We start from the raw sequence: 27,723 nt of genomic DNA on the forward strand, positions 1-27,723 counted from the left end.
CACAAGCCCTGAAAAGTGAAGACAAAATGTCTTGATCGTCCCCCAGTGACTGGTCCCAGTATAGGTCATAACCCCCTCCCCCCATTTTATTCAGTGGGACTTAATGCTGCGTTCCAGAGCCCATCCAAACCAGTGGGATGTAGGACTTATCCTACCTCCAACTAGGAAAAGTGCACTGGAATGCCTGTCAAAGTGGAACCTCCTACCGGCGAACTCGGGGAGTTCGACCTACCCCGACTTCAGAAAAATAAGTCGGAGGACAATGGCGGCGCCCATAGATCGCGTCGTCGTGAGAGGAAATCTTTAAGGAATAGACTATAAATTGTACTTCTGTGCTTGTATGGTTGTTTTAGACACTGTAATTTTAACACAACTTGTTTTTTTATATTATGGCGTGAAATTATGTCGTTATTATCTGTTACCATGAAACTACGGTAAAAATATACCAAGTTACTTAGCGACATGCAGCGCTTTTATATAATGGCTCCAGAACACTTTGTAAAGATGTTTAACTTGTTGTTTTACTGTAGTGTGAACTGCACAGTTCGGACCGACGTTTAAAAGTTATGTAGTCTGTACGAGCCTTAAGAAGACCGGTCGGTCGTCCATGTTTTCTGTTTACGTTCCACTTCAAATGTCTGGAACGCTTTGAAGTAGGAGCTAGGACACTTCAAGAAGGATAAATCCCACGTCCCACTGGTTTGGATGGGCTCTGGAACGCAGCATAAGACCAACTAAAAAATTTTATTACACTTCAATTACCTTTTTTCCGAAGCTGGTTTCTGTCATTTCCTGTAGTTTTTATCACGCTGATGTGAATTCAAATGTTTTTTTTTTAAATAAGTTTGTGTTTAGTTAGTTATTTAATTATATAAAAACGGTGGTGTCACGTCATGATTGACAGCTGTGATATCATGTGATATGCGCATTCTGCGAGAGTGAGGCCGGGGTCTTGATTTTGCAGCTTTACTTCCTCACTACTGCGCAGGACTGGTCCAGAAATCGCTACTGCGCAGACTCAAGACCCAAGATGTCAGCGCTGTTGTCATGAGCAATTCGGTCCCCCCTGACAATTCGGTCTCCCCTAGGACCCCCGCGTGATTCCATTGGCTGAAAAACTCCTCATGGGTAGTTTTCTTAGGGCCTTATTACAATTCCTACAAAATCGTATTATGATTTATGTAGTTAGAACGTTGTTAAAATTATGTCACAGGGTGACTATTGTAGGGCGGAACCAAAAGTGGCGGAAATTGGTTCCGCCTGAAGATGGTTTCCGCCCGGATCTCATTTTACAAACACCTTTTTTTACTTCCTGGTTTCTGTGGCAACACAATCGGGGCTGATAAGCAACAGGTGAGAAGAATTAAGGTTGGCAATGCGTGATTGGAAAAGGTAATGAAGATGGGGAGTATAAATAGACCTGCAGCAACACAAGAAGAGAGGTTGATTTCAGGGTGAGCTCCTATACGCCTAGGGCGGACAAAACCACATGCTCCTTCCTTGGAAGAGCCGGAAAGCGCCGTTGATCCAGGGATCGCTTATAGTGAGTGGAAAGAGTACGGTAGCCGAAAGAGGCGAAAAGGAAGGAGTTGTGGCCATTAAAGGAGCACCACGGAAAAGGTGTGCTTTTTTTCTGTCTTTGTTGTACGGTGCATGTTGGACAAACCGATCCGGTGTGGAATAAGCGGAGGCTTGGCTGCAGTCCTGAAAGGAAGAAACAGAGGTTGTTATCGACTGGGCGAAGGAAGTATTAAAGATACAAATCACTGGCTGAGTATATAAGAAGTGTTACTATCGAAATACGGATGGGTTTTCATGTGTGGGTGCCTTTCGACTGGTGACAGTGAGGATTACTCACCTGAGTTAGCGTCTAAGACGATCGGCAGCGGCGGATAAGCTACAAGAGGAACAAAGTCCAGCAGAGTGTTTACAGCGATGTGTGAGTAAGAGTTTCCGTTTGTACTATAAAGTATTGAGAAGAGAGTATTACCTGGCGTGTGTTGTGAGTTCATTGAACAGTTTGCGGCCCCACGGTGGAGAGAAGCGTGGGCGAGCCGGGGAGCAATACGGAAAGCCCATATAGGAAGCCAGCGCTGTAAAGCATTGTCACCGCACGTGAGTAACCTCAATATATTGTACTAAGTAGTTTTGAAGAGGGTATATTACCTAACGTGTGTTGTGAGTATAGCACTCCGAACAGCGGAGAGTGATATTGGGGAACAACGTATGAAGCCAGCGTTGTGAAGTTGAACTAACAGATCAGCGGCCCCACTGTGAAGAGAAACGTGAGTGAGCCGAGGAGTTTAATTAGGAGCGAGCCCAGGAGGTCTGACGTCCATATCTAGGTGCTTTCCCCCCTCTATTGAGAACAACGCCCGACCAGCCACACGACGAACCCTGAACGAGTCTGGCCAAGTCCTTAGTCTACTTAAAGATGTGGAGTGCCGTGGGTGAGTCTTTGTCATCATTGTGTGTGTGCACTAGAGCTTGCAGTGTAGTGCTGTGCTTGCGTTGACAGAAGCCACTACGAATTCAGCGGAATCGTGAGGAGATACTGAGGCTAAGAGGAACATGAGGTAAAGACCGCTGCAAACAGGACTTCCTGCGTGTAAGCGATGACCCCTTTCTGGCTCTGGAAGAGGGCAGTGGTGAAACCTACCTACAATTCATTGTGAGTAGACCATCTCGGATACTATTAATTTGGACGGAGGGTCACTGCTAAATACATCTGCATGAAATAACCATCTTGGTGTGTGTGTGTGTGGAGCCTCTTCAAGAAGTTCGCCCCTGTTCAATACCCCTGGAACCGTAAAGGAGGGGGAGCAAGGGAAGCGTTCGGCTCTGCACAACTATACCCGACGTCCTCTGGATACATAAGGAGCCTCAGCCACGAACCTGAGGAGAAGAAGTGAAAGCCAAATAACCTGTGAAATTCTTACCCCTGCTTACAGCACGACCCTGAGGAAGAAAGTTAAGTCCCAGTCTTGTTTATAACTTACCTCTGCTTACAGCCACGAACCTGAGGAGAAAATGTGAAAGCCCCGTAACCTGTGAAACTCTTACCTCTGCTTACAGCCACGAACCTGAAGAGAAAAAGTGAAAGCCTGCTAAGCCAACCCCCCCTTTGCTATGAAGATCCAAGGACTGGAGAGATGTGGCTTTTTAAATATTTACTTCCCCCTAGTGAACTCTTAATATTTAATAAAAGTTGTTAAATTTTAATCCTCTGTCTGTTTGGTCATTGGGGTGTTTTGGGACCTCCTCGGGGTGGAACTAGGAGGAGCGTGACCCGCGACAGGGGCGGTCCGCTTCTCCGACCTGTAAGGGTGTCAGGATTTCGATTTTCAATCTAAATCGATCGAAATTAAGTCACAACCTCGAACTTCGAATTAAAAAATGGGATCGTCGATGCTGCCACTCCCCCATTTCACGTCCGGTCGGCTTGCCAAGCGGGGGAAAATAAACTCTCAGAAGTGCCTTTAAAAACATCCATCCAGCGGAACGCGATTTATATTTTAAACACGAGGGATGTATTGCTATTCCTTGAAATGCATATCATAAACAGGATTACTACCTAGTGATCTGCCTTCAAAGTTCGGACAGAGCGCAGCTCTCTGCACGTGCACGAGAGAGAGCCGCCAAGATGCAGCGGGTTATATTTTAAACAAAAGGTATAGTTTGCCTCAGCTCGCATGAAACGCATGAAACTGCACAAATACGTAAGGATTATTACTTTAGTTTATGTTTAGACTTTGGACAGATGCGAGATGCGCATGCACGTGAGAAAGAGAGAAACGCAGCTCCTTATGACGCACCGGTTTTAGTTCAGATAATAGGAGTCCAAGACGCGCGCACTAAGTCTATCTGCGTGCAAGAAGGAATTCTCTCTCTACAAGCTCTCTCGCGTAGAGTAAAGCCCCCAAACCCCCATGCGAGGAAAAGCACGCAATGTGCAAATAATTATAATAATAATAATAAAGGCATATAATTTTTTGTCTTAAAAAAATTATTTTAAAAATCGAGAATCGAATTGAATCATGACATCAGAATCGAAAATGTAATCGAATCGAGGATTTGGAGAATCGTGACACCCCTACCGACCTGTGACAATTACAATGGATGTCTTTTAAATGATATGTTTCATGTAGTAGTATACAAATAAGGCTATAGTTGGTAGATCTACACATTGCTTGTGTCATTTTATTATTTAGATTATTATACGGTACCCTTTCCACTTTTGTACTGTGTAAAGTTAATAAATTACTTATACAAAACATGATTACTACATAGTTGAACCACACATTAAAATCATAATTTCTAAGCCATAATTACTACACTTTTACTATTAAAAAAATGCATTTTGTAAGGTATGTTAATAATTTACAAAAAAGGTATTGTTTTTGTAAAGCAGATGATGACACAAAAGTACTGACGTGTCTGAAACATGAGTATTAGTTTAATATATCATTTTTTGTTAACTTTTATTTAAAAAAAAATGTATGCTTCTATCTTGTACAACGTAATTAGCTTGCTAGACCGCTAACGCAGATGAGGGCTGCGTCTGAAAACTCTAAATTGCTGCCTTCTGAGGCAGCTTTCCAAGGCAGGAAGGCATCAAGGCATGTCCGAATTCAATGTTTGGTTTACTTCCTGTCTCCTGAGATACCTATGCGTGGACGTACATTAAGAATGTGATTGGTCGGGCCCGGTCGAGTTCGAAAAAATAAAATGGTGGCCAAGGACGCGACTGGACCACCAATTTAGTGTAAATAAAGGTAGATTTTCACTTTTTACACCTTTTAATTGCATTTCTAGCGAGAAATTAGTATTGTAGTTTTCAAATATGTGATTAGTTATCACAAAGGCGCTCTCTGTTTATATTTCAAACATGCTGCCTTTGAAGTGTGTCCGAAAGTCTTTGTCTGAGCTGCCTTCATGCCTCCGAAGTCATTTCCTCATGAGGCAGCGAGGCAACGAGTCACTGCCTTGAGTTTTCGGACGCAGCGGAGATATCGCAATGACTAATTTTTGAACAGGCAATAGTGCTAGGTGTCACGGATTTGCCAGGTCCTTCCACACACACTCCTCATCAACACCGATCACAATCACCTGAATACTAATCAGCTGCACCTGTCACCTATCATCAAGCACTCCCTTTAAATACCACTCACAATCACACAGTCATCGTCCGGTCTTGTCACAAGTACAACAGTTCATGTGATTACCAGACTTACTAATCTCTGTGTCTTTTCAGAACTTCTCCTCATCATCATCATCATCGTGTGGATTACTTCTTCCCCAGTGTGTCTGTGTGTCTGTTATTACCTTCTGAGGATCTACATCATCCATTTCAACTTTGCATGTTCCATACATCATTCAATAAACTCTGTTATATTTTATATCTCTGCCTCCGTAGTCTTCTGTCAGTGACAGAAGACCGGACCAAACAAAACTAACACCATGTCTCAACAGGACGCTTTCCAGAGCCTTGTGGACACCATACGCAACGAATTGCAACAGACACACCAGACCACTGCTACTCCTCAGGCTACCGTTAACACAGTTCCCATGGCCCATCCAAATCCATATTCTGGTGAAGCGAGTGAGTGCAAAAGATTTATTTTGCAATGTGAGCTTATCTTTGAGATGCAACCTAACCGTTTCCCCACAGACAGCAGTAAGATCGCTTTCATAATGTCTCTACTTACCGGAAAAGCGTTGCATTGGGCAGTCTCCATCAGAGAGCAAAACGGATCCGTTCTCCAATCCTACCGAGCCTTTAGTGCACATTTTCGGGAAGTTTTCGGATTTCCAGTAGGTGACAATTCCATCTGTGATGAACTGTATAATATGAAACAAGGTAATGAATCGGCAGCAGAGTTTTCTTTGCGTTTTCGCACACTAGCGGCTGCTAGTGGTTGGGATGAACGAGCACTCATCACTACCTATCGTAATGGTTTAAAAGCCAATCTTCGACTACAGTTAGCCACTTTTGATGACAACATTGGGCTCGAAAGTTTCATTCAAAGAGCAATCCGAACTGAAAACCGCATGCTGGCATGTAATCCCTCTCAATTTGCACTCTACCGCTCACCAGAACCGTCCCCTCCAGGACCAGAACCTATGCAGTTGGATTCCACTCGCATCCCACTGTCAGAGAGACAACGACGTATCAAAGAAGGTTTGTGCTTATACTGTGCCAGTAAAGGACATCTCATCTCCGAATGTCCCATCCGTCCACCACGAGCATTGGTGAGTACTGTCCAACCAGAAAAGCACATTTACACTCCTCTTACTACACAAGTTAAATTATCCTACCATAATGTCTCGATTATAGTATCTGCACTCCTTGATTCAGGGTCGGCCGGGAACTTCATCTCTTCTCAGTTATGCAAACAGTACCACATCAAGAAAGAATCCATCGAGCAAAAATTAAAGGTACAGTCAATCACCGGAAAACCTCTTAACCGCTCTGATATCCGTCAACGATCTGGGGAAATCACTCTGACAGTGGGAATCTTACATCAGGAGAGAATTAAATTTCTGGTCCTGGAGAATTCCACCGCGGATGTGATTCTTGGAAGACCATGGTTGATGGAACACCATCCGGAGCTCTCTTGGGACACAGGAGAATTTAAACGTTTTAGTGATCATTGCTTTCCAAGATGTTTTCCAAACCTTCCAAAACCTCCTCATCATCGTGAAAAACTTCAGGTATGCAGCACATCCATTGAAAGCCCTAACAAGAATGTTTCTGTATCTATTCCTCCAGAGTACAAAGAATTTGAGGATGTCTTTTGTCCCAAGAGAGCTTCTAAATTACCACCTCACCGGCCATGGGACTGTGCGATTGACCTCCTCCCGGGTGAACCAGTACCAAAAGGTAAAATTTATTCATTATCCATACCGGAACAAGAAGCCATGGAAAAATACATCACGGAGGCGTTAGAACAAGGGTACATACAACCGTCCAACTCCCCTGCTGCTTCTCCCTTTTTCTTCGTAACCAAGAAGGACGGCGGTCTCCGACCCTGTATTGATTACCGTGGTCTTAATAACATCACTCGGAAGTTTCGCTACCCTCTTCCTCTTGTTCCTACTGCATTAGAACAGCTCGGTGGCGCAACCATCTTCACCAAACTCGATCTCAGAAGTGCATACAATCTGGTCAGAATTCGAGCTGGTGATGAATGGAAGACCGCTTTTGTGACCCCTACTGGTCACTGGGAATATTTAGTGATGCCATATGGTCTAGTAAACGCTCCTTCGGTATTCCAAGACTTCATGCATACCATTTTCAGAGATCTTCTTCATCGGTTTGTGATTGTCTATATTGATGACATTCTGATTTATTCCAGTGATCCCAAGATTCATGTACAACATGTCAAGGAGGTACTACAAAGACTTCGCCAACACTCACTCTTCGTCAAAGCGGAGAAATGTGAATTCCATCAGTCACAGATACAATTCCTGGGATATGATGTCTCATCTAACGGAGTGAGTATGGACGAAGGAAAAGTAGCAGCAATCAAAACATGGCCCCAACCCAAGACGGTAAAAGAATTACAAAGATTTCTAGGCTTTGCAAACTTTTACCGGCGATTTATTAAGAAATTCAGCCAAATTGTTACTCCCTTGACATCTGCCTTAAAAGGTAAACCAAAAGTTCTGCTTTGGAATGATGATACTAACACAGCTTTCCAACTGCTGAAGAAAACCTTTTGTGAAGCACCCATTCTTGTTCATCCAAACCCTAATAAACCTTTCATTGTAGAAGTGGATGCATCATCAACAGGGGTCGGAGCCGTTTTATCTCAGCAGCAGGGGAAAACATCTGACGTTCGTCCTTGTGCGTACTACTCCCACAAGTTCAGCCCGGCGGAGAAGAATTACGACATCGGAGATCGGGAACTGTTGGCCATCAAGCTGGCTCTTGAAGAGTGGCGCCACTGGCTAGAAGGTGCACGTCATCCTTTCACCGTGTTAACAGACCACAAGAATCTTCAGTATCTACGTGAGGCAAAAAGATTGAATCCAAGACAAGCAAGGTGGGCTCTTTTCTTCACTCGTTTCCATTTTGTCATCTCCTATCGTCCAGGTACTAAGAATTGTAAAGCAGATGCATTGTCAAGGATGTTCGTTGCAGATGAAGATCTCTCACCTCCAGAGACTATTCTACCTGAGAAAATCTTCGTGTGTCCAATTGACTGGAGTCAGGAAGATGAGATCCCCGAAACCACCAATGTTCCGCCGGGTTGTCCCCCAGGAATGAAGTATGTACCCTTGCAACATCGAACATCCCTCATCACAAAAGCTCACACCTCCGCTGGTACTGGTCATCCGGGCGCTCAACAAACCCTCTCGCTGCTTAAACATCGCTTCTGGTGGTCTAATATGGCAGAAGATATCAGAAGGTTCGTGAGGGGATGTAAGGAGTGCGCCATGGCTAAGACCCCAAGGCATTTACCCCATGGTAAATTACGTCCTCTTCCTGTCCCTCATCGTCCATGGTCACATCTAGGAGTGGATTTCGCCACCAATCTTCCTCCATCCAAAGGTAACACCTGTATCTTTGTTGTGGTCGATCGCTTTTCAAAGATGCTGCGATTAATCCCTCTCAAAGGTCTACCTACAGCAATGGAGTCTGCAGAAATCCTTTTCCAGCACGTCTTCAGATATTTTGGCCTCCCAGAAGACATCGTCTCGGACAGAGGTCCCCAGTTTATATCTAGAGTCTGGAAAGAATTCTTTAAACTATTAGATGTGACTGTAAGTCTCTCCTCAGGGTATCACCCTCAAACAAATGGTCAAACGGAACGCAAGATCCAGGAAGTTAGTCGTTTCCTCCGAACCTTCTGCCATAACCACCAGGACTCTTGGAGCCAGTTTCTACCCTGGGCCGAGTACGCACAGAATTCTCTACATCAGCAGGCTACAGGTCTCACGCCTTTCCAGTGCGTACTCGGTTACCAGCCACCCATGTTTCCTTGGACTGAAGAACCCTGTGACGTACCATCAGTGCAGCACTGGTTCCAAGAGAGCGAGAGGGTCTGGGACTCAGCTCACTATCACCTTCAATCCGCTATCCGTCGTCATCAACAGCAGGCAGATACCAGAAGGGCTCCAACTCCGAACTTTCAAGTTGGTGATAAGGTTTGGTTGTCTACTCAAAATATCCGTCTCAAACTACCCTGCAAAAAGCTGAGTCCCAGGTACATTGGTCCATTTACCATCATCAAGGAGGTCAATCCGGTAGCCTTTCAACTCCGTCTCCCTGCACACTACCGGATTCACCCTGTTTTCCATGTTTCTCAATTGAAACCATTTCACTCACCTGTCACTTCTGTTCCTCCTACAGGACCTGGTGAAGAAGCACCCCCTCTTGATGAAGATGAGACCATATACACCGTCAGGCAGCTCCTGGACTCCAGACGGCGAGGTGGGCGGCTTGAATACCTGGTGGACTGGGAGGGCTATGGACCAGAAGAGAGATCCTGGGTTCCTCGTGATGACATTCTGGACCCAGAACTCCTCAGTGATTACCATCAAGCTCATCCAGACAAACCAGCTCCCAGACCCAGAGGCCGTCCTCCTCGGCGTCCTAGAGCTCAAGGGTCCTCAGGAGCGGACCCTCAGGGGGGGGTACTGTCACGGATTTGCCAGGTCCTTCCACACACACTCCTCATCAACACCGATCACAATCACCTGAATACTAATCAGCTGCACCTGTCACCTATCATCAAGCACTCCCTTTAAATACCAATCACACAGTCATCGTCCGGTCTCGTCACAAGTACAACAGTTCATGTGATTACCAGACTTACTAATCTCTGTGTCTTTTCAGAACTTCTCCTCATCATCATCATCATCATCGTGTGGATTACTTCTTCCCCAGTGTGTCTGTGTGTCTGTTATTACCTTCTGAGGATCTACATCATCCATTTCAACTTTGCATGTTCCATACATCATTCAATAAACTCTGTTATATTTTATATCTCTGCCTCCGTAGTCTTCTGTCAGTGACACTAGGTACCAATCGGGGGGGACCAAATTGCTCATGACACCGTATCGGGACACTGCGGCTTCACTATTCACCAATGGAAGTGAGCGAACAGGCGTCGTCCATCTTTTTTACAGTGTATGTCTCCTAACTTTATTCATTTATATTGTACCATGTTCAGTGGTCTGTTGAATGCTTTCTTCTGACTGGCTAAGAAATGTTCCATGGGTGTTGATTCTTTTTCTGTAAACCGCACACCTAAATTTTTGAATGTGTTAAAAATGGGCAGCAATGTTTTTGGTAACCGTGGTATAAGCGGAATAATTGACGGCGGTCCACCCACTATGCACACCTGCATTACCACCATGGGTGAGCATTATTTTCTTATTATTCAACGGGCCGTCGTCAATTATTCCTTGCGTGTTACGAGTTGTGGAAAAATTCAAGAGAGGTAAACAAAGTTCCATCATGATCTCACAAATTATGTGAAATAGTCACAAAATATTTTGCTCATTATTTTGTGTCAGTTTCACATATTAGTTACTCAATTGTTTTTCTATTTTTAAACCATTGTCGCTTCGGTTTGGGGTTAGATTTGCTGTTTGTGCTAGGATGTCACTTTAAATATTGGTTTATACTATTTTTCGTATGCTTTTAAAACCATTGTCGTCTGATGTTAGGGTTAGAGTTGGGTTTGGGTAAGGATGTCATTTTATGTAACAGAAAGTCTAAGCCCAAACCGAAGCGACAATGGTAAGAAAATAGGAAAAACAGAGTAACCAATATGTGAAACTGAAAGTTGTGGCACGGGACACGGAAAATGGGTGAAATAGGTGACAATGACATGGAAAAATGAGCAAAATATTTTATTTTTGTTACAATAAGTAACAGGCCATAACAGAATGTCTGGGGCAGGTCCTGGGTTATTTTTATAGCATGTATGATTTTTTTCAGAAACTTGCCTAGTTTTGAACGGCCATTCATGCTTTTTATCCCCAGATATTACACTGCAGTACAGCAGGAGCCAGCAGGCCCTTCATGATCACTGTACTATACTTGTATTTCTTTAAAATCATCACAGGAGGGCAGCAGAAAACAAATAATAAAAGCTGAATATATCTGATGTTGGTTAGATAAGTGTTTTGACAGGATAAACATAGCAGAACATATGTAAATAAGCAAATAATACAAATTTCATAGTTTTCATTTTCACAATTAAATGTTAAAATAATGTGTATAAAGAGTTTATATATGCCATATTTGAGAAGGTGATCAATGGGGAGCTATGCTTAAAGGTGTCATGACATGAGGAATACAATTTCCCTCAATCTTTTTACATATAAGAGGCCTTGATATTATTAATGCATTCTGCTAGTTTTATAGCTTAAAATGTACAATAATAAACATCAATACCAAACACTTTTATGAAGCTGAAGAGATCATATGTAAGAGATCAGACCCTTTAAGTCAGGGGTGGGCATTCCTGGTCGGCCTGTCCTGCACTGTTTAGCTCCAACCCTAGTCAAACAATTTGGTCACTTGGGATTTGCTGAACTCTGTGATGAGCAGGCAGGTTGACAGGCTGGCGGCAATGCTTGGACTAGTTATCGATAAGTTGGGCCTGGTCAACCAGGGTGTTAAAATCTCAGGGTGGGTTATAAGGGGTGATTTTTTCCTGAATGTTCTCAGGATGCCACCTGTCACAATCTGACACACTGTCTTCAGGATCAAAATGCAGTCTTTATTGGGAAAATTCAGAATCATGACCCGTAAACAGGCAAAGGGTCAAAAAAACTAGGGTAAACAGTCTACAGGGACACACAAGAGGGCAGAAACGTAATAACAAAATAATCTAAAGAGCAGGCACAAGGTCAAAACCATGAAAAAACTGGTGGGAAATGTAGTGCGAAAATAGATCATATCACTTCCGGTTCAGGTCTTTTGTACATGCTTCATTAAAATAGAGATGTTTATTTCAAGATGCCTTCAAAGAAGCCATGAAAGATAATCATAATAACCAATTTCCATCACATATACAAATTAATATTTTAAAGTTTTATTCTATTTCTCACCGATATTTGGATACTAAAACAGAACAAATGCAACAAATAACTAGCAAGGTTAGTTTAATATCTTAAAAAGTTATAATGCGCTATTATTATTGTTATGGGAATGAAGGATTCAAATGCAGGGATAGCAAAAAATGTCACAGTTTAATAAAGCTGGCCACAGGCAGAAATAACGGCACCAACAAAAACACTGATGAACAGAAATATATCCAGATGGCTGGTAAATGACAACACAATAGTCCTCTGTGGCAGAGCAGAACAAAAGGGCAGCGGGATTCACAAGGCACCCGGAGAGAGCGAGAGGAGGCCGATGCCAGCCAGCAGCACCACACAGGTATAGTACAAGTCTCTCTCGAGCCACAGTTCTGTGTATGACAAATAAACGCAGGGGGTAATTCCAACAGCAACAATGTAATCCTCACACATGAGACGGGACAGGACAGGACAGGGAATAGTAGATGTAAATCCAGTACAGAAACGAACACGTCTGCATGACTTAACAATCTGACAAAAGACAAAGACAGGGCACGATAGATAAAGCCTAGGTTAATGAGAGAAGATGAGGAACAGGTGAAGAGAGAGAGAGAGTGGAAACAGCTGCGGCAGAGAGTAATGAGAGCGGGCGATATGTGTGTGTGTATGATTGTGTGTATGATTGTGTGTGTGAGTGTGTGTGTGAGTGTGTGTGAGGGAATGTAGAGAAAGAGAGAAAGAAACTGGGTCATGACAGTGCCCCCCCACTAAAGAGCGCCCCCTGGCGCTCCTAAGGGGGAAGCCTGACGAGACCGGAGGAAATCATCAATGAGCGAAGGATCCAAGACGTCCCGGGGAGAAACCCAACTCCTCTCCTCAGGACCATAGCCCTCCCAATCGACCAAGTACTGATGTCCACGCCCCCGACGACGCATGTCCAAAATCTTGCGGACTCTGTAAACGGGTGACCCCTCGATACGAATGGCAGAAAGTGCGGAGCGAGGGGACGAGCGGGGGGCAGGCTTAATGCAAGAGACATGAAAAACGGGGTGTACCCGGCGAAGATTAGACGTGAGACGGAGCTTGACAGCGACAGGATTAATAATCTTAGTGATAGGGAAAGGTCCGATAAATCGAGGAGCCAATTTACGAGATTCAGACTGGAGAGGTAAATTTGCTGTGGATAACCACACCTTTTGACCCGGCAAATAGCGGGGGCTCTTAATCCGATGCTTATTAGCAGTGATGCACATGCATTTACGAGAGCGACACAGAGCGGATCTTACCCTTCTCCAGGTTTGTTTACAACGAGAAATAAATGTCTGCACGCTCGGGCATCTAGAATCAACCTCTTGTGAAGAGAATAAAGGAGGCTGGTACCCGAGGCAGCACTGAAATGGAGACAGTCCCGTGGCAGAGGATGGGAGCGAATTATGGGCATACTCTGCCCACGGGAGCTGCTCAGACCAAGATGATGGGTTACGAAATGCGAGACTACGTAAGAGCCGACCTATGATCTGGTTGGCTCGTTCAGCTTGGCCACAAGTTTGGGGGTGAAAGCCCGACGAGAGATTGGCAGTGGCACCAATGAGGCGACAAAACTCTCTCCAGAATAGAGAGGAAAATTGTGGTCCTCTGTCAGAAACTACTTCAGAGGGTAAACCATGTAATTTAAATACATGGTCTACAAGAATCTGGGCGGTCTCCTTGGCAGAGGGGAGTTTAGTGAGTGGGATAAAGTGGGCAGACTTAGAAAACCGATCAACCACCGTCAAAATGACTGTGTTACCATTAGACGGGGGAAGACCGGTGATAAAGTCGAGCGCGATGTGAGACCATGGACGAGTAGGAACAGGCAGCGGACGAAGCAGACCGGCTGGCGGAGCATTACCAGCTTTAGTTTGAGCGCAAACCGCACATGAAGCAATAAAGCGGCGAGCGTCTCGTTCTAATGTGGGCCACCAAAAACGCTGGCGGATGGCCGCAAGAGTGCCCCGAACGCCGGGATGGGCAGTTAATTTAGATGAGTGTCCCCCTTGTAGGACAGCCAAGCGTGTGGGCACCGGAACAAAGAGTAAGCCCTTAGGGCAATTTCGTGGCACGGCAACGCGAGATAAAGCGCGCTTTACCTGTTTCTCGATTCCCCACCCTGCGGCTCCCACCACGAGACCAGTAGAAATTATCTCCTTCGGTGACGAGGAGGAGGTCGAGGGATCAAAGAGTCGAGACAAGGCATCCGGCTTTACGTTCTTTGAACCGGGACGGTAAGAGATAGAAAAGTCAAAGCGCGTAAAAAATAATGCCCAACGAGCCTGACGCGCATTTAATCTCTTAGCGGAGCGGATATATTCTAAATTACGATGGTCGGTCCAGACAATAAAGGGAATAGAAGAACCCTCCAACCAATGTCGCCACTCGCCGAGCGCTAAGCGTATGGCGAGCAGCTCCCGGTTGCCGACATCGTAATTACGTTCCGCAGGCGAAAGACGATGGGAATAATAGGCGCACGGGTGGATCTTTCCATCAGCTGCAGATCGCTGTGATAGAACAGCACCCACTCCTACTTCAGACGCATCAACCTCGACGATGAACTGTCTAGTGACATCAGGCGTAATAAGAATGGGTGCGGTAGTAAAAAGAGACTTTAAATGATCAAAAGCCCTTTGAGCGGACTCTGACCATTCAAAGCGAGACTTGACAGATGTTAGAGCGGTGAGAGGGGCGGCTACCTGACTAAAGTTTCGGATAAAGCGGCGATAAAAATTTGCAAAACCAATGAAGCGTTGTAACGAGACACGAGAATTGGGAGCCGGCCAATCTGCCACCCCTTGAACCTTTGAAGGATCCATACTAATCCCCTCTGCCGAGATTACTGAACCCAGAAACGTGACCGAAGATACGTGAAACGAACACTTCTCTGCTTTGACAAATAGCCGGTTCTCACGTAAGCGTTGAAGCACACGGCGTACATGCTGGACATGAACCTGGAGAGACGGGGAGAAGATAAGTATGTCGTCAATATAGACAAACACAAAAATGTTAAGCATGTCGCGGAGAACATCATTGACAAGAGCCTGAAACACGGAGGGGGCGTTGACTAGACCGAAAGGGAGGACCCGATATTCAAAATGACCGAGGGGCGTGTTAAAGGCGGTCTTCCACTCGTCTCCTTCTTTAATACGCACTAAATGATATGCGTTGCGGAGATCGAGCTTGGTAAAAATCTTAGCTCCTTGCAGGATCTCGAAGGCTGAAGACATCAATGGCAAAGGATAGCGATTCTTAACAGTGATGTCATTCAGCCCTCGATAATCTATGCAGGGACGGAGCGAACCGTCTTTCTTCTTTACGAAGAAAAACCCCGCACCAGCGGGAGATGACGACGGAACAATGGTTCCAGCATTAAGTGAATCAGAAAGATAATTTTCCAGCGCCTCCCGTTCAGGAGCCGACAGAGAATAAAGTCTACCCCTGGGAGGCGTGGTACCGGGTAAGAGATCGATAGCACAGTCATATGGACGATGAGGAGGGAGAGAGGTGGCCCGTGAACGACTGAAGACCTCCCGCAGATCGTGATACTCCTCCGGAACTCCAGACAAATCACCAGCCTCTTCCTGAAAAACAGAAACAGAAGAGACAGGAGGGACAGCAGATACTAAACACTCAACATGACAAGATAACCCCCACGAAACAATAGAACCCTTAGACCAATCAATATGTGGACTATGGCGTTTAAGCCAAGGATGACCCAGGACAATAGGAGTAAATGGAGAACGAAAAATCAAAAAAGAAATTGTCTCTCTATGGTTACCAGAAACGGTAAGAGTCAATGGAACAGTCTCCTTCTGTATCTTAGGTAATGAACTGCCATCTAAGGCAAATAAAGGAGTACTGTCACTTAAATGCATGAGAGGAATACCTTGTTGTAGAGCCCAATCCTCATCAATAAAATTTCCCTCTGCCCCTGAGTCGATTAAGGCAGAACTTGCAATTGATGAAGCAGACCAATGAAGCATGACCGGAAGTGACGTACAAGCCCTGGAAGGGGTTTTCTGTGTGATGGCGCTCGCCAGTAACCCTCCATCTACCGACGAGCGTTGGCTTTTACCGGACATGCAGACACAAAATGGTCAGCGGCTGCACAGTACATGCATAGACGATTGGAAATCCTTCTCTCCCGTTCCTTGGGAGAGATACGGAGACCACCTAACTGCATAGGCTCCGGCACAGCTTCGGCGAAAACAGGTGCAACCCTGACAGAAGAGGAAGCCGCTGTCTCCGTGCGGCGGGATCTGCGGCGAAACTCAAACCGCTTCTCTACCCGAATGGCGAGTGCGATGAGGTCGTCGAGGGAGAGCGGTACCTCCCGAATGAAGATCTCCTCCATGATCTCCAAATTAAGGCCCTCCAAAAACCGGGCGATATGAGCAGGCTCGTTCCAGCCACTGGTGGTAGCGAGAGTGCGGAACTCAATAGAAAAATCAGACACCGAACCTCTTCCTTGTCGAAGGACGGACAGCTGTCGAGAAGCCTCAGTGCCATGAGCAGAACGGTCGAAGACCTGGATCATTTCATTCTTGAATTGAGCGAAGCTGAGGACACAATCCGACTCCGCCTGCCAGTTAGCCGTGGCCCACTCCCGGGCGCGACCAGTGAGAAGGGAGATGACATAAGCGACCCTCGAGCGCTCCCTGGCATACGTCACTGGCTGAAGGGAGAAAACCACCTCACACTGGGTCAGAAAAGCACGACACTGAGTAGGCTCACCCGAATAGACAGGAGGGTTGTTAATCCGGGGCTCCGGAGGAACATGAGCGACCGGTGAAGAGACCCGCGGCTGGCGGATATGATGTACCTGCTGCGAGAGGTCAGACATCTGGGCAGCAAGCGTCTCGACCGCATGTCGGGCAGCGGTGATGTCCTCCTCGTGCCGTCCAAGAAGGGCACCCTGCTGTTCGACGGCAGCCTGAAAGGGACCGGCTGCCTGAAAGGGGCTGCTTCCCGCTGAGTCCATGTTTGGTCAGATTGTTCTGTTATGGGAATGAAGGACTCAAATGCAGGGATAGCAAAAAATTTCACAGTTTAATAAAGCTGGCCACAGGCAGAAATAACGGCACCAACAAATCACTGAAGAACAGAAAAATATCCAGGTGGCTGGTAAATGACAACACAATAGTCCTCTGTGGCAGAACAGAACAAAAGGGCAGCGGGAGTCACAAGGCACCCGGAGAGAGCGAGAGGAGGCCGATGCCAGCCAGCAGCACCACACAGGTATAGTACAAGTCTCTCTCGAGCCACAGTTCTGTGTATGACAAATAAACGCAGGGGGTAATTCCAACAGCAACAATGTAATCCTCACACATGAGACGGGACAGGACAGGACAGGGAATAGTAGATGTAAATCCAGTACAGAAACGAACACGTCTGCATGACTTAACAATCTGACAAAAGACAAAGACAGGGCACGATAGATAAAGCCTAGGTTAATGAGAGAAGATGAGGAACAGGTGAAGAGAGAGAGAGAGTGGAAACAGCTGCGGCAGAGAGTAATGAGAGCGGGCGATATGTGTGTGTGTATGATTGTGTGTATGATTGTGTGTGTGAGTGTGTGTGTGAGTGTGTGTGAGGGAATGTAGAGAAAGAGAGAAAGAAACTGGGTCATGACAATTATTATTTTCTCAACAATCGGAAGCTGAGATCTGTTTTCCGGTTTGTTCATGTGACATTCGCCCAAAAGCCTATTCAGTCTTTTCAATTTGAGTCTAAAAGTATCACAAAAAGACTGTTATGATAATGAAAGTAGTTTATAAATACTGGAGAAAGTAGTGGCAGCCTTCGTAGGTTAAAATGTTTAAAGGTTAAAATGTTCAGTAATGATAATATTTAATGTGTTTCTAACTTTTAGTCGAGGAAAGCAATTACAACATATTAATGCATACAAGGCCTCATAGTCAGGGTACTATTTACATTTCACTGCTTACCTTATCTTACCATCATGAGAACAGGAAATCACTATTTATATATATATATAGCCGAATAGGGTGTAATGTTTGCTACGTCAGAATTTATTTGGCTTATGTTTTTATCCCTAATTATTCACATTAACTCTTTATCACACTAAACAAAAACCACCTCAAGCGAGCGTAAAAAAAACTTTTACATCTGTTAGCCCAGATGGGCTGCTGGTGGGCTTCATAGAGGGCCCTTATGCTAGATAGCTCCCATTTGGTGCCCACAGGAGTCTGTCTACATGGGTTTGTGATGGGTCTTACATAGATCTCTTATGGGTCACAACAGGTATACATACAGGCTAATATATTTGTCTGTTTTTATTCATAATAGACCAGTGCTGCGTCTTAAAGTGCTAATATGGCCAAATTTCTTCAGCAGAGTTGTTCAAAACAATTTACTATCTATTTGCCAAATTGCCCAAGTACTTTGCACACAAGACCGACTCCAAAGCACCATCTGATGTTCTCATGAATACTTGTGTGCTGTAGTTTTTTTGAGGAAGTGAGGTGTGAATATATTACCCTTGCTTTGTGAACAGAAGATCATTCTGGAGGGGACTTAAAACTAAAGAGACATGAAGTTTTTGGAACCTCATTTTATTGCTCAAGATTGAATGGTTATCTGAGGTTTTAACTTCTTGAATATATAAATGAGTTTCTTTTACAATGAAGCATGCATATCTGTTGATTTTGGGTGAGTTGAATGATTTTTAGATTTTGTTAAGCTTTATGTTTGTATTTCAAATTATTGAAACTTAGCTGTGCACTTTTTTGCTTAAAGTTTGAGATCAATCTTGAAATGAGGCTTTGATCTTGACTATGGAAAACTTACTGCTGAAAACAGAATCAGGACAGAAAATGTAAATTTTTTTATGTCCCCACACAGCTGAGATGTGCAGAATTGGGGGTTGAGGGTCAGTTGGGTTCTGGGTGTGATGATGATAAAATAAATAATCCTTACTGTTAGCTTGAACAGTCTGAGTAGATTTGCATTGCATTCAAAATATTTGTTTGTCTGATACTTGGTTAGATAATAATGTGCAGGGCTGTTTTGAGGTAAAGTTTAGCAGTCTTTTATCTTATATTGTGTCTTCAGACTGTTATTACTTGTAAATAAATGGAATTTTGAACATTAAACCAATTGCAGTGTAACATCATGATGTCATGTCTATATGATTAAGAGGAGCTCAAACATGTGACCTATAGAGCAGAATCTAAAATATATAAATAATAGTTGTCAGTGTTGTTGTTATATTTGTGGAGCTGCATTGTGTAATACACCTGAACAGACTTTTGATCGTTGGTGTTGTAGTTTCTCTATTAGCTCTTACAGAAAGAGTCCTGATGCAAACTACCTGTGGACCTGGATACATTCCAGATGGAAGAAGAAAGTGTATAGGTATGAGCAAAAACATAACACTAACATTTTAAAAAATGTTTGCATATCTCTTAAAAATGTATAGTAGCCATTTTAAGCTCTTTTGTTGTTTTAGCAACTACTTTCCCCCAAGAGCTTTGTGAGATGAGCAGTTTGTGAAGTTACTGAGACAGTTCTGTGTCTTTCATTGCTGTAGATGATGATGAGTGTGAATATGAAGAACCAGTCTGTGGAAATAATTCAGACTGCTACAACACTGATGGTAGCTACTACTGTCATTGTCAAAAAGGATTTACACCACCTGGAAACTTTACACAAGTCACTTCAAAGATATGCCAAGGTAAGACAGCTTGATATAATAGACTGATGTGTTACATGTGAGATCACACAGAGATAACATCTGAGACTCATGTTGTTCATTTCAGACATCAATGAATGTTTGGAGGACAGAATTGATTGTGGTCCTAATGCATCTTGTATGAATACTGTAGGAAATTATACATGTACATGTAATTATGGCTACATTGCCAACAATAATGCAGAGACATTTATGGATAGACAAGGAGTTCAGTGTATTGGTAAGTAAAATAGTAGTTTGCACATCTGTTTGGTTTGCTTGTACTTTATTGTGAGAGTTTTCAGTTGTCATGTTTTTGTTTATTATTTGTCCCACAGACAGAAATGAGTGTGTAGATTATTCTGGTTTATGTGGTATAAATGCGAGATGTCATAACACCCCGGGCAGTTACTACTGCACATGTGCTCCAGGCTTCAGACTGAGATCAGGACAAACTAACTTCACTGATCCCAGTACAGACAGCTGTGAAAGTAGGTCTATTAAAACTGCATGTGTAAAGTTTTGTCATAAAGAAAGAGATGTCACATGACACGTTCTCTCATTTTATATGAAAATATTGAATTTTGAGAACGACCCACTTCTTAAATGTGGTTTTGATTTCTTTAAAGCTGACATATGTTACACTGATAAATCTATCTGTGGAGAAGGATCCTGTAAAAACGGTAAAGATGGTCATGAATGTGAATGCAAGTCAGGATTCACCAACCATGGACACAAACAAATGAAATGCACAGGTTATTGTCTTCTTAATATCAATCTGTTTGGTTATTTTGTCTCTATTTGTTGTAAATGAAGACTTCAGAATGAGAGCACACACATTTACAATTCAGTTAACATTTGCACAAAGTATAGAAATTACGATACACTTCTAAAATGTTGTTTTGATTTAGTTGAAGGTAAATGTAACAGTGACAAGTCCATCTGTGAAGAAAAAAGATTCTGCACAAACAGCAAAGCTGCAGCGATCAAGATGACTCACAGTACCAAGATCAGCGCTGTGTTATCAGTTTTAGTGCTTATTGTGTGGGAATAACATTCCCTGAAATGTCGCATGACCATTCAGAAACAGCAAAGTGTTGTGAATTATATCCCAGATCATGCAGTCTGTAAGGGTGTGCTATTCGTTTTCTAATAGATTTTATTAAGTATTTTGTAAGTCCTACAGAGTTTCTTTGTTATTAAGTTTGGTTAAATGTTTCAGTTTGTTCTTTCTAAAATCATGAAATCATTAATATACATCTAAGTAATACCACATTAAAGACCTGACAAAACCTTGATGTTGTACCAATATTTATTGTTCATCCAAGCACCATTGCTAACTATATTAGTTACTAGTTTTGCTTATTCAACAAGATGTGGAGTCATTATATTGTGAAAATGTTTTTAGTTGTTAGTAGGGTTGCCACCTGTCCCGGTTTTACCGGGATTGTCCTTCTTTTTAATAACCTGTCCCGGGAAATTTATCAACTCTCCCGGGACACTGAATGTCCCGGTTTTCGAAACGCTATGTGAATATGAAATTTAGCGCGCGCACGGCAGAGAGGGAGATCTTGCGTCTGTGTGTGTGTTTGCCTCATTTAGCGCATGTAAGACAGAGAGCATCCTGATTGGCCCGTTCAGGACATCAACCAATCAATTGTCAGTGTGGGCGGGTTTTTATCTCTTCTCCCGAACCAAACTAATCAGTGTATCTAGAAACAGGAGCGCCATGGCAGAGGGAGAGTGCCCCAAAAGCGAAAATATAAGACACATTTTACACCAGACTACACGAAAGTGTATCCCTTTCTTAAAAGAGTTAAAATCTTGCATGGTGTAGAGTTTGTAACAGTGACTTCAGCTTTTCCCATGGCGGGTTAAATGATTGTAAAATACATGTTGAGGTGAGTTCAACAAGTTTAATTTCATTTGCTAGTTGCTATTTAGACCTGTTTAAAGTTGCAATGGAATATAAATAAAAACAGTTTACATAAATAGTATAAGCAGCTTTAATAAATTGTAAACCTGATTTACATATTTTAACATAATGAACAAATAATAGACCCCTTCACGGTTCACGTCACAGGCGGTTCCCACTGCGCATGCCAGGGTCAGAAAAGTCATTACAGCAGATTGAGTTGCGTATTATTCGGTATCGTAAAAAATGCCTACTTACGTCGTGGGCTGTGAAAATCGCACCAGGTCTTCCGCTAAGTTTTCGCGATCCATGCAGAATCTCAAAAACAAAAACACAACTGCGGCTGCAAGCAATTAACGTGCAGACTGGGACAACGCAAATATCAAAGAGGCTTGTGTTTATAGTGCTCACTTCATTTCAGGTAAGTCATCATTTTTCAGCCCTGTTAGATTAAAGTATAAAGCCTCGATTGTATGAACAGTTTGACCCCATGCTGCGCGCGCACCCGATAGTCATTCAATGTTTACAAACCTTGAAGGGGTCTATTGGGTAACACTTTACAATAAGGTTCATTAGTTAACACATGAACTAATAATAAACTGCACTTATAGCATAAAGCAATTTTTTTATCTTTGTTAATGTTAATAATACATTTATTTAAATCTTGTTAACATTAGTTAATGCACTTTGAACTAACATGAATAAACCATGAACAGTATTTTTATTTACTAACGTTATCAAAGATTAACAAATACAGTAACAAATGTACTGCTCACGGTTAGTTCATGTTAGTTAATACATTAACTAATGTTAACAAATAAGAATTGAAAAAAAAAGAGAATTGTAAAGTTTTGCCAATAATTGCATAGGCCTATAGAAATATTATGCTATTGGGGGGGGGGGGGGGGGGGGGCTTGTGAGCAAACCAATTGGCCGGGTCATATATGTCCAGGTTTTTTATCAGACATGGGTGGCAACCCTAGTTGTTAGTACTGTGAAGCGTTTATGACATTCACTCACATTATCACACTTGCATGATGTGCTGAAGACATTTGTGTGGCTGTTTACTGTGTAATTAGTAAAGATGATGACACGATTTAGTCTTGTTTTTTTTGTTAGGGTAGGAAGTGCTATGAGGGTAATTCCTGATTAAATTTAAATGTTATATACGGCAACACTCATGAAAATGAAGATAAGAACAAGAGATGGTGTTACAGTAAATGCCTTGGTTATGACAGTTCCCTGATCTTAATCACCTCTGATCTTTTTATAAAACGCCAATCAAAATTGCCAATTTGCATTCCTCTCTCCATGCAGCATGAGTCTCAGGTTTCATACCTCTATCTGGGAACAGATGTTACAGCGCTTACCAAGACCTTCCCTTTCTTAAACACTACCAGTGATGTCATTGTAGGTGGTAGGACTAAAGGCACAACAGCAACCTGGTGTGTTATCACCCGCTGAGTGTCCTGATGCCATGTCCACCCCAGGATTACATTTTTTGTGCTGTAGTGGTTTCATATGCATGTGCACAGTCCCTTTAGGGAAGTTGCGACACTAGGCGTGTGTAGTGATTCAGCGGGTTAAAAAGGAAGTGTTATTTTAAAACACTATTAAACCTCCAACAGAAATATGCAGATTTAGCTTAAAGGGAATAATAATAAGTATTAAAGTATGCAAATTATTATTGAACCAAATCTCTGCATTAAGCAAACTATGCAGATTAAGTCTGTCAAGAACAAAGACTTGTCTTCCTGCTCGAACGACAGCTTCTCACGTTGGTCATTTCAAGTGTAATGGGTTGGACTTATCTTTGGTTATGAGGCCTGCATTCAACTCATTTGTGGCTCACAGTACACTGCTTAACAGTTAGACCCGCAGACGCAGTTCACAGCCGAGGTCTCGGTGAGACCTGCCTCCCTCTCTTGGGAAAGTTTTTCGGGCACTCTCACTTGGACAAATGTCACAGGTCGGAGCGGACCCGAGATAACTAAAGGGTCACACCCCTTCCTAGTTTCCACCTCGAGGAGGTTCCCAAGACCACCCCAATGACCAGACAGACAAGTATACTATAATTAAAAATACAACTTTATTAAATAATTAAAAGCAAGGGGGGAAGGGGAGGGACAGTTTAAAACAAGCTACTGCTTCTCGCCTCCAGGGCTCTCTCAACTGTGGAGCGGGGGCCGGGACTCCTTTCCAGGGTCTTTCTGCAATCTGTGGTGCCCTCCGCTTCTTCCTGGAGGCAGAAAAGGGAAAACACAATTAATGGCTTGGCCCAGAACTTGGTCGCTACTTGCCTAACACCCTCGCCTCTTTCTCTCTCCCTCTCTTAGGTCCTCTCTGCTGGGACTGCACTGGGCACTTGGGGGGTCTTCCACGTTCCACAGAGGGGAGTTAGTGACCAGAGGTAAGTGTTCTCCAAGACTGGAACCTGTCGTCGGCTCTTCCGAGTGTTACTGTAAACACAGGTAGGTTACACACCACAGGGGTAAGTTACTCACAAGACTTGGGCCCTTCGTTCACTTCAGGGCGTTCACTGGAGCAAAGATAAGTGGTTCACGCTGTTGAGACTGTTCGTTCCTCTTCGAGGTGTCGCTGTAAGCAAAGGTAGGTTACACGCCACAAAGGTAAGTTAATCACAAGACTTGGGCTTTTCGTTCACTTCGGGGCATTCACTGGAGCAAAGGTAAGTGGCACCCACTGTTGTGACTGTTTGTTCCTCTTCGAGGTATCACTGTAAGCAAAGGTAGGTTACACACCACAAAGGTAAGTTACTCACAAGACTTGGGCTTTTCGTTCACTTCGGGGTATTCACTGGAGTAAAGGTAAGTGATTCGCACTATTGAGACTGCTCGTTCCTCTTCGAGGTGTCACTGTAAGCAAAGGTAGGTTACACACCACAAAGGTAAGTTACTCACAAGGCTTGGGCTCACCCAACGCTCCTCCAGGCAGTGGGCTTTCACAGCGACAGCTGTACACCATATACCTTCACCCGTCCGCTTAGGCTTCTTAGGTGTCGTGGGGATTGATGGGCCAGGCGACGCGGAGCCGAACGCTTCCCAAGCTCCCCCTCCTTTTTGGTGACAGGGGTCTTGAGCTGGGGCGAACTCTCGACGAGGCTCCGCGCACACAGATGGTTCGTTTAGGCAGATCTATCCACAACAATGACCCTTGGTCCGTACGGTGCACTTTAATCGCTACTCCCTCTGATATACAGCTGAGCCTCACCACTGCCTGCTTGCTGGATTTGTGCGGGCTCCCGCCAGCACACAGGGGATCAAAGTTTTAGTTGCCTCCCCCCGGTTTGGTTCAGGCCTCAACGTGCTGTTGACTACTCACGATCTGCACTGGACCAGGGCGGCTTCGGTCACTATAAGCACAGCATACACAGCAAGCTTTAGTGTAAACACACAATGAAAGTCACAACTCACCCACAGCACTCTGCACACACTTCACGTGAATTAAGGACTTGGCCGGCTGGACTCAGACCCCTCGTGAGGCTGGTTGGGCGTTGTTTTCGCCACAGAGAGACAATGTTGGCACGTAAATATAATCAGAAAACCCCTGTGTGCTCCTAGTCACCTGTACAGCTCGCCCACGCTTCTCTCCACAGTGGGGCCGGTAACCTTCAACACTCTCACAATACACACCAAGTAACTCTTCTTCTGAATATTTCGTAATTACACGTTGACGGTTACTCACACTCCGCTGTCAATACGTCCATGCACCGATGCATACAATGACCTTGTGTTCAGCCCACTCACACGTGGAATCGCCCCAATATTCTCTTCGCCCAGTCACCTCCAACCTCTCAGCTTCTGTTAGCACACCACCGCTTCCGTTTTCTTCCCTAAGGGATCAGTATAGGCCAATACAACAGGTCTGCACAGCAGCAACAAAGCACACACAAAGCACACCGTCTGATGTCTTCAAAGGTCTTTTTGTACTCTGCCTTCCCTCCTTGTTGGCCTATCAGCAATCGCTGTATTAATCGCCTTCACCTGTACGTTATCTGGCCTGATTTTGCGTTCGGGGAAGCCCCGGAAATTCCGGTGTTCGGGGTTAGTCGTCCGGGCGGAACCCCGCCCCCGCAAATCGTCACCTGGTGACACAGACTTCGACCATCTCCACAAATTAATCCGGTCAACGGAACAACTTTAAGGACTCCATCACGTGACCATGAACCCATTGGAAATCTCTTCCTCATACTATTACGAGCACACACATCTGGACACACACACACACCTCACAAAAGCCAACACAAGTATCATTTATTCATTTGCTGTGCATAATTTGATTACCCCTTATTAATTAAAGCGATTCATAAAGTTTCTGATGGTTTGTGCAGAAGTTAAGCCTATAGTGATTGCCCTTCTTTTACTCTCTCTTAATTTTCCATGCTTTCTCTCTCTCTCTCTATGTTTTATGTTTATTGTTTTGCGTTTACAAGTGAATTGTTCCTGTGTTCAATGCTCATGAAATTAAAGTCACTTAATCTGCTTTGATCTTGTTACATGCTTTTGAGGTAGTACTGTATAGCAGTAAGTTATTTTCTAAAGGCCATGGAATTAACTTCTTTATGTACAATTATGAATATATATTTACTGGACGAATGCATTAATTGTTATTATTAATTCTGCTAAATCAGGTAAAACCTTATCAATTTTAATTAGGCTACAGTTAATTATATCAGGGATTACCATGGTGTATTTCAGTAGGAGATTCAATAGTGTTTTAAAAAACATTTCATTTACCCCCGCTGAATCGCTACACGGGCATTATCCAACACCCCAGAGCAGTTGTTTCAGTTGTTCAAAGCATTTTTCCAAAATATGTGTCAACATAAGATTTTTCACCAAAAATCATTCCATTTGCTGAAAGTTGTGGCCAAATTAAGACTCAACAGCAACCCATAGTGGACGAAAACATCCCCAACATAACATCAGCAGGGCTCCAGACTAACATTTGAGAGAGGTTGCACTGGCGCCACCAAGTTGGTGGCGCTAGGCCTCAATTTGGTGGCACCAGTCACTGGGTGGTGTAAAAACAAAAAATAAACACTAAAACGAAGTCCAAACATGTTTAATGCATTAATAATTCATTAAAACCAAAGTCCAAACATGTTTAATGCATTAACAAATTAATTACAAATACAAATAATTGTATTCTTTACAGTATATACATTATTTTTTTTTACTTTACCATATTATTTGTAACATATATTTGCCTTACTGTAAACCATTAAACTTACAATCAACTTTTTATTACTATGTTGTAAAAGCTTTAGGCTACTTTAACACAGACTTCAGTAAAGAAATCACATTCTTGTGCTGTAATCACTACAAAATGTCTCCATGCACTCTGAAGATATCATTTGGCCAGGACTTGTAATCTGAGGTACTGAGCACAATGTATTAAGTTTTTTCTGACTTCCAGCGTGAATATGCAGTGTACAGCGCTATTTTTAGGCTTTCATTGATAAAACTAAAGCAGCTGATCTCTGCCTTTTTAATTAGTGTCATTTTGCGAGCGTGTGGAGGTTGTAGGGAGATTATTTCATCAACTGCGCTGAAATATCAATGAAAGCTTTTACATACACATAAAAAAACACTGTGCAACATCGTTAATTACAACACAAGCACCGGACTTAATATTAGTTCATGTCATTTTAAGCCCCTCATTTCTCCCGAAAATGAAAGCAGAGGCTCTCGCCCGCAGTCTCCATAGACCACCCCTCAAAACAATCAGGGCAGAAGCGGTCGAAAGTGGACAAAAGAGACAGATTTAGAGAGGTGATATGCACCTGAGCTGTGATAGAAAGGCGGGGGAGCGGCAACAACAGGAAGAGACGTAATCGCCTGCGCATTATATTAATATAATTGTATTTAAATTTCACAGTCCAGTCAGTGAGACATTTAATAAAAAATAGTCGCAAAATGAACTGGACATTTTAACTACTATTTCAAAGTTTTCAACGTATTTCTTAAGAATATTAATACAATTTACAATGCTTTTGAAGTGTTCATGATGATAAGGG

The 27,723-nt window shown here is 43.5% G+C and overlaps 1 protein-coding gene across 3 annotated transcripts in view; it reads left to right on the forward strand.

The window, feature by feature from the left end:
• The first annotated feature begins 19,860 nt into the window (after positions 1-19,860).
• adgre5a (adhesion G protein-coupled receptor E5a) overlaps positions 19,861-27,723 on the forward strand; it is a 201,719-nt gene continuing 193,856 nt past the window's right edge. For all 3 annotated transcript variants that reach the window (XM_073856942.1, XM_073856941.1, XM_073856944.1), the window contains exons 1-3: positions 19,861-20,009; positions 20,107-20,259; positions 20,398-20,523. In XM_073856942.1, the coding sequence (XP_073713043.1) occupies positions 19,910-20,009; positions 20,107-20,259; positions 20,398-20,523 (379 nt within the window). In that variant the 5' untranslated portion in view covers positions 19,861-19,909. The remainder of the gene's footprint in view (positions 20,010-20,106; positions 20,260-20,397; positions 20,524-27,723) is intronic.

The sequence above is a fragment of the Misgurnus anguillicaudatus genome, chromosome 19 (assembly GCF_027580225.2).
Source record: "Misgurnus anguillicaudatus chromosome 19, ASM2758022v2, whole genome shotgun sequence".
In the NCBI taxonomy this organism is placed as follows: Eukaryota; Metazoa; Chordata; class Actinopteri; order Cypriniformes; family Cobitidae; genus Misgurnus; species Misgurnus anguillicaudatus.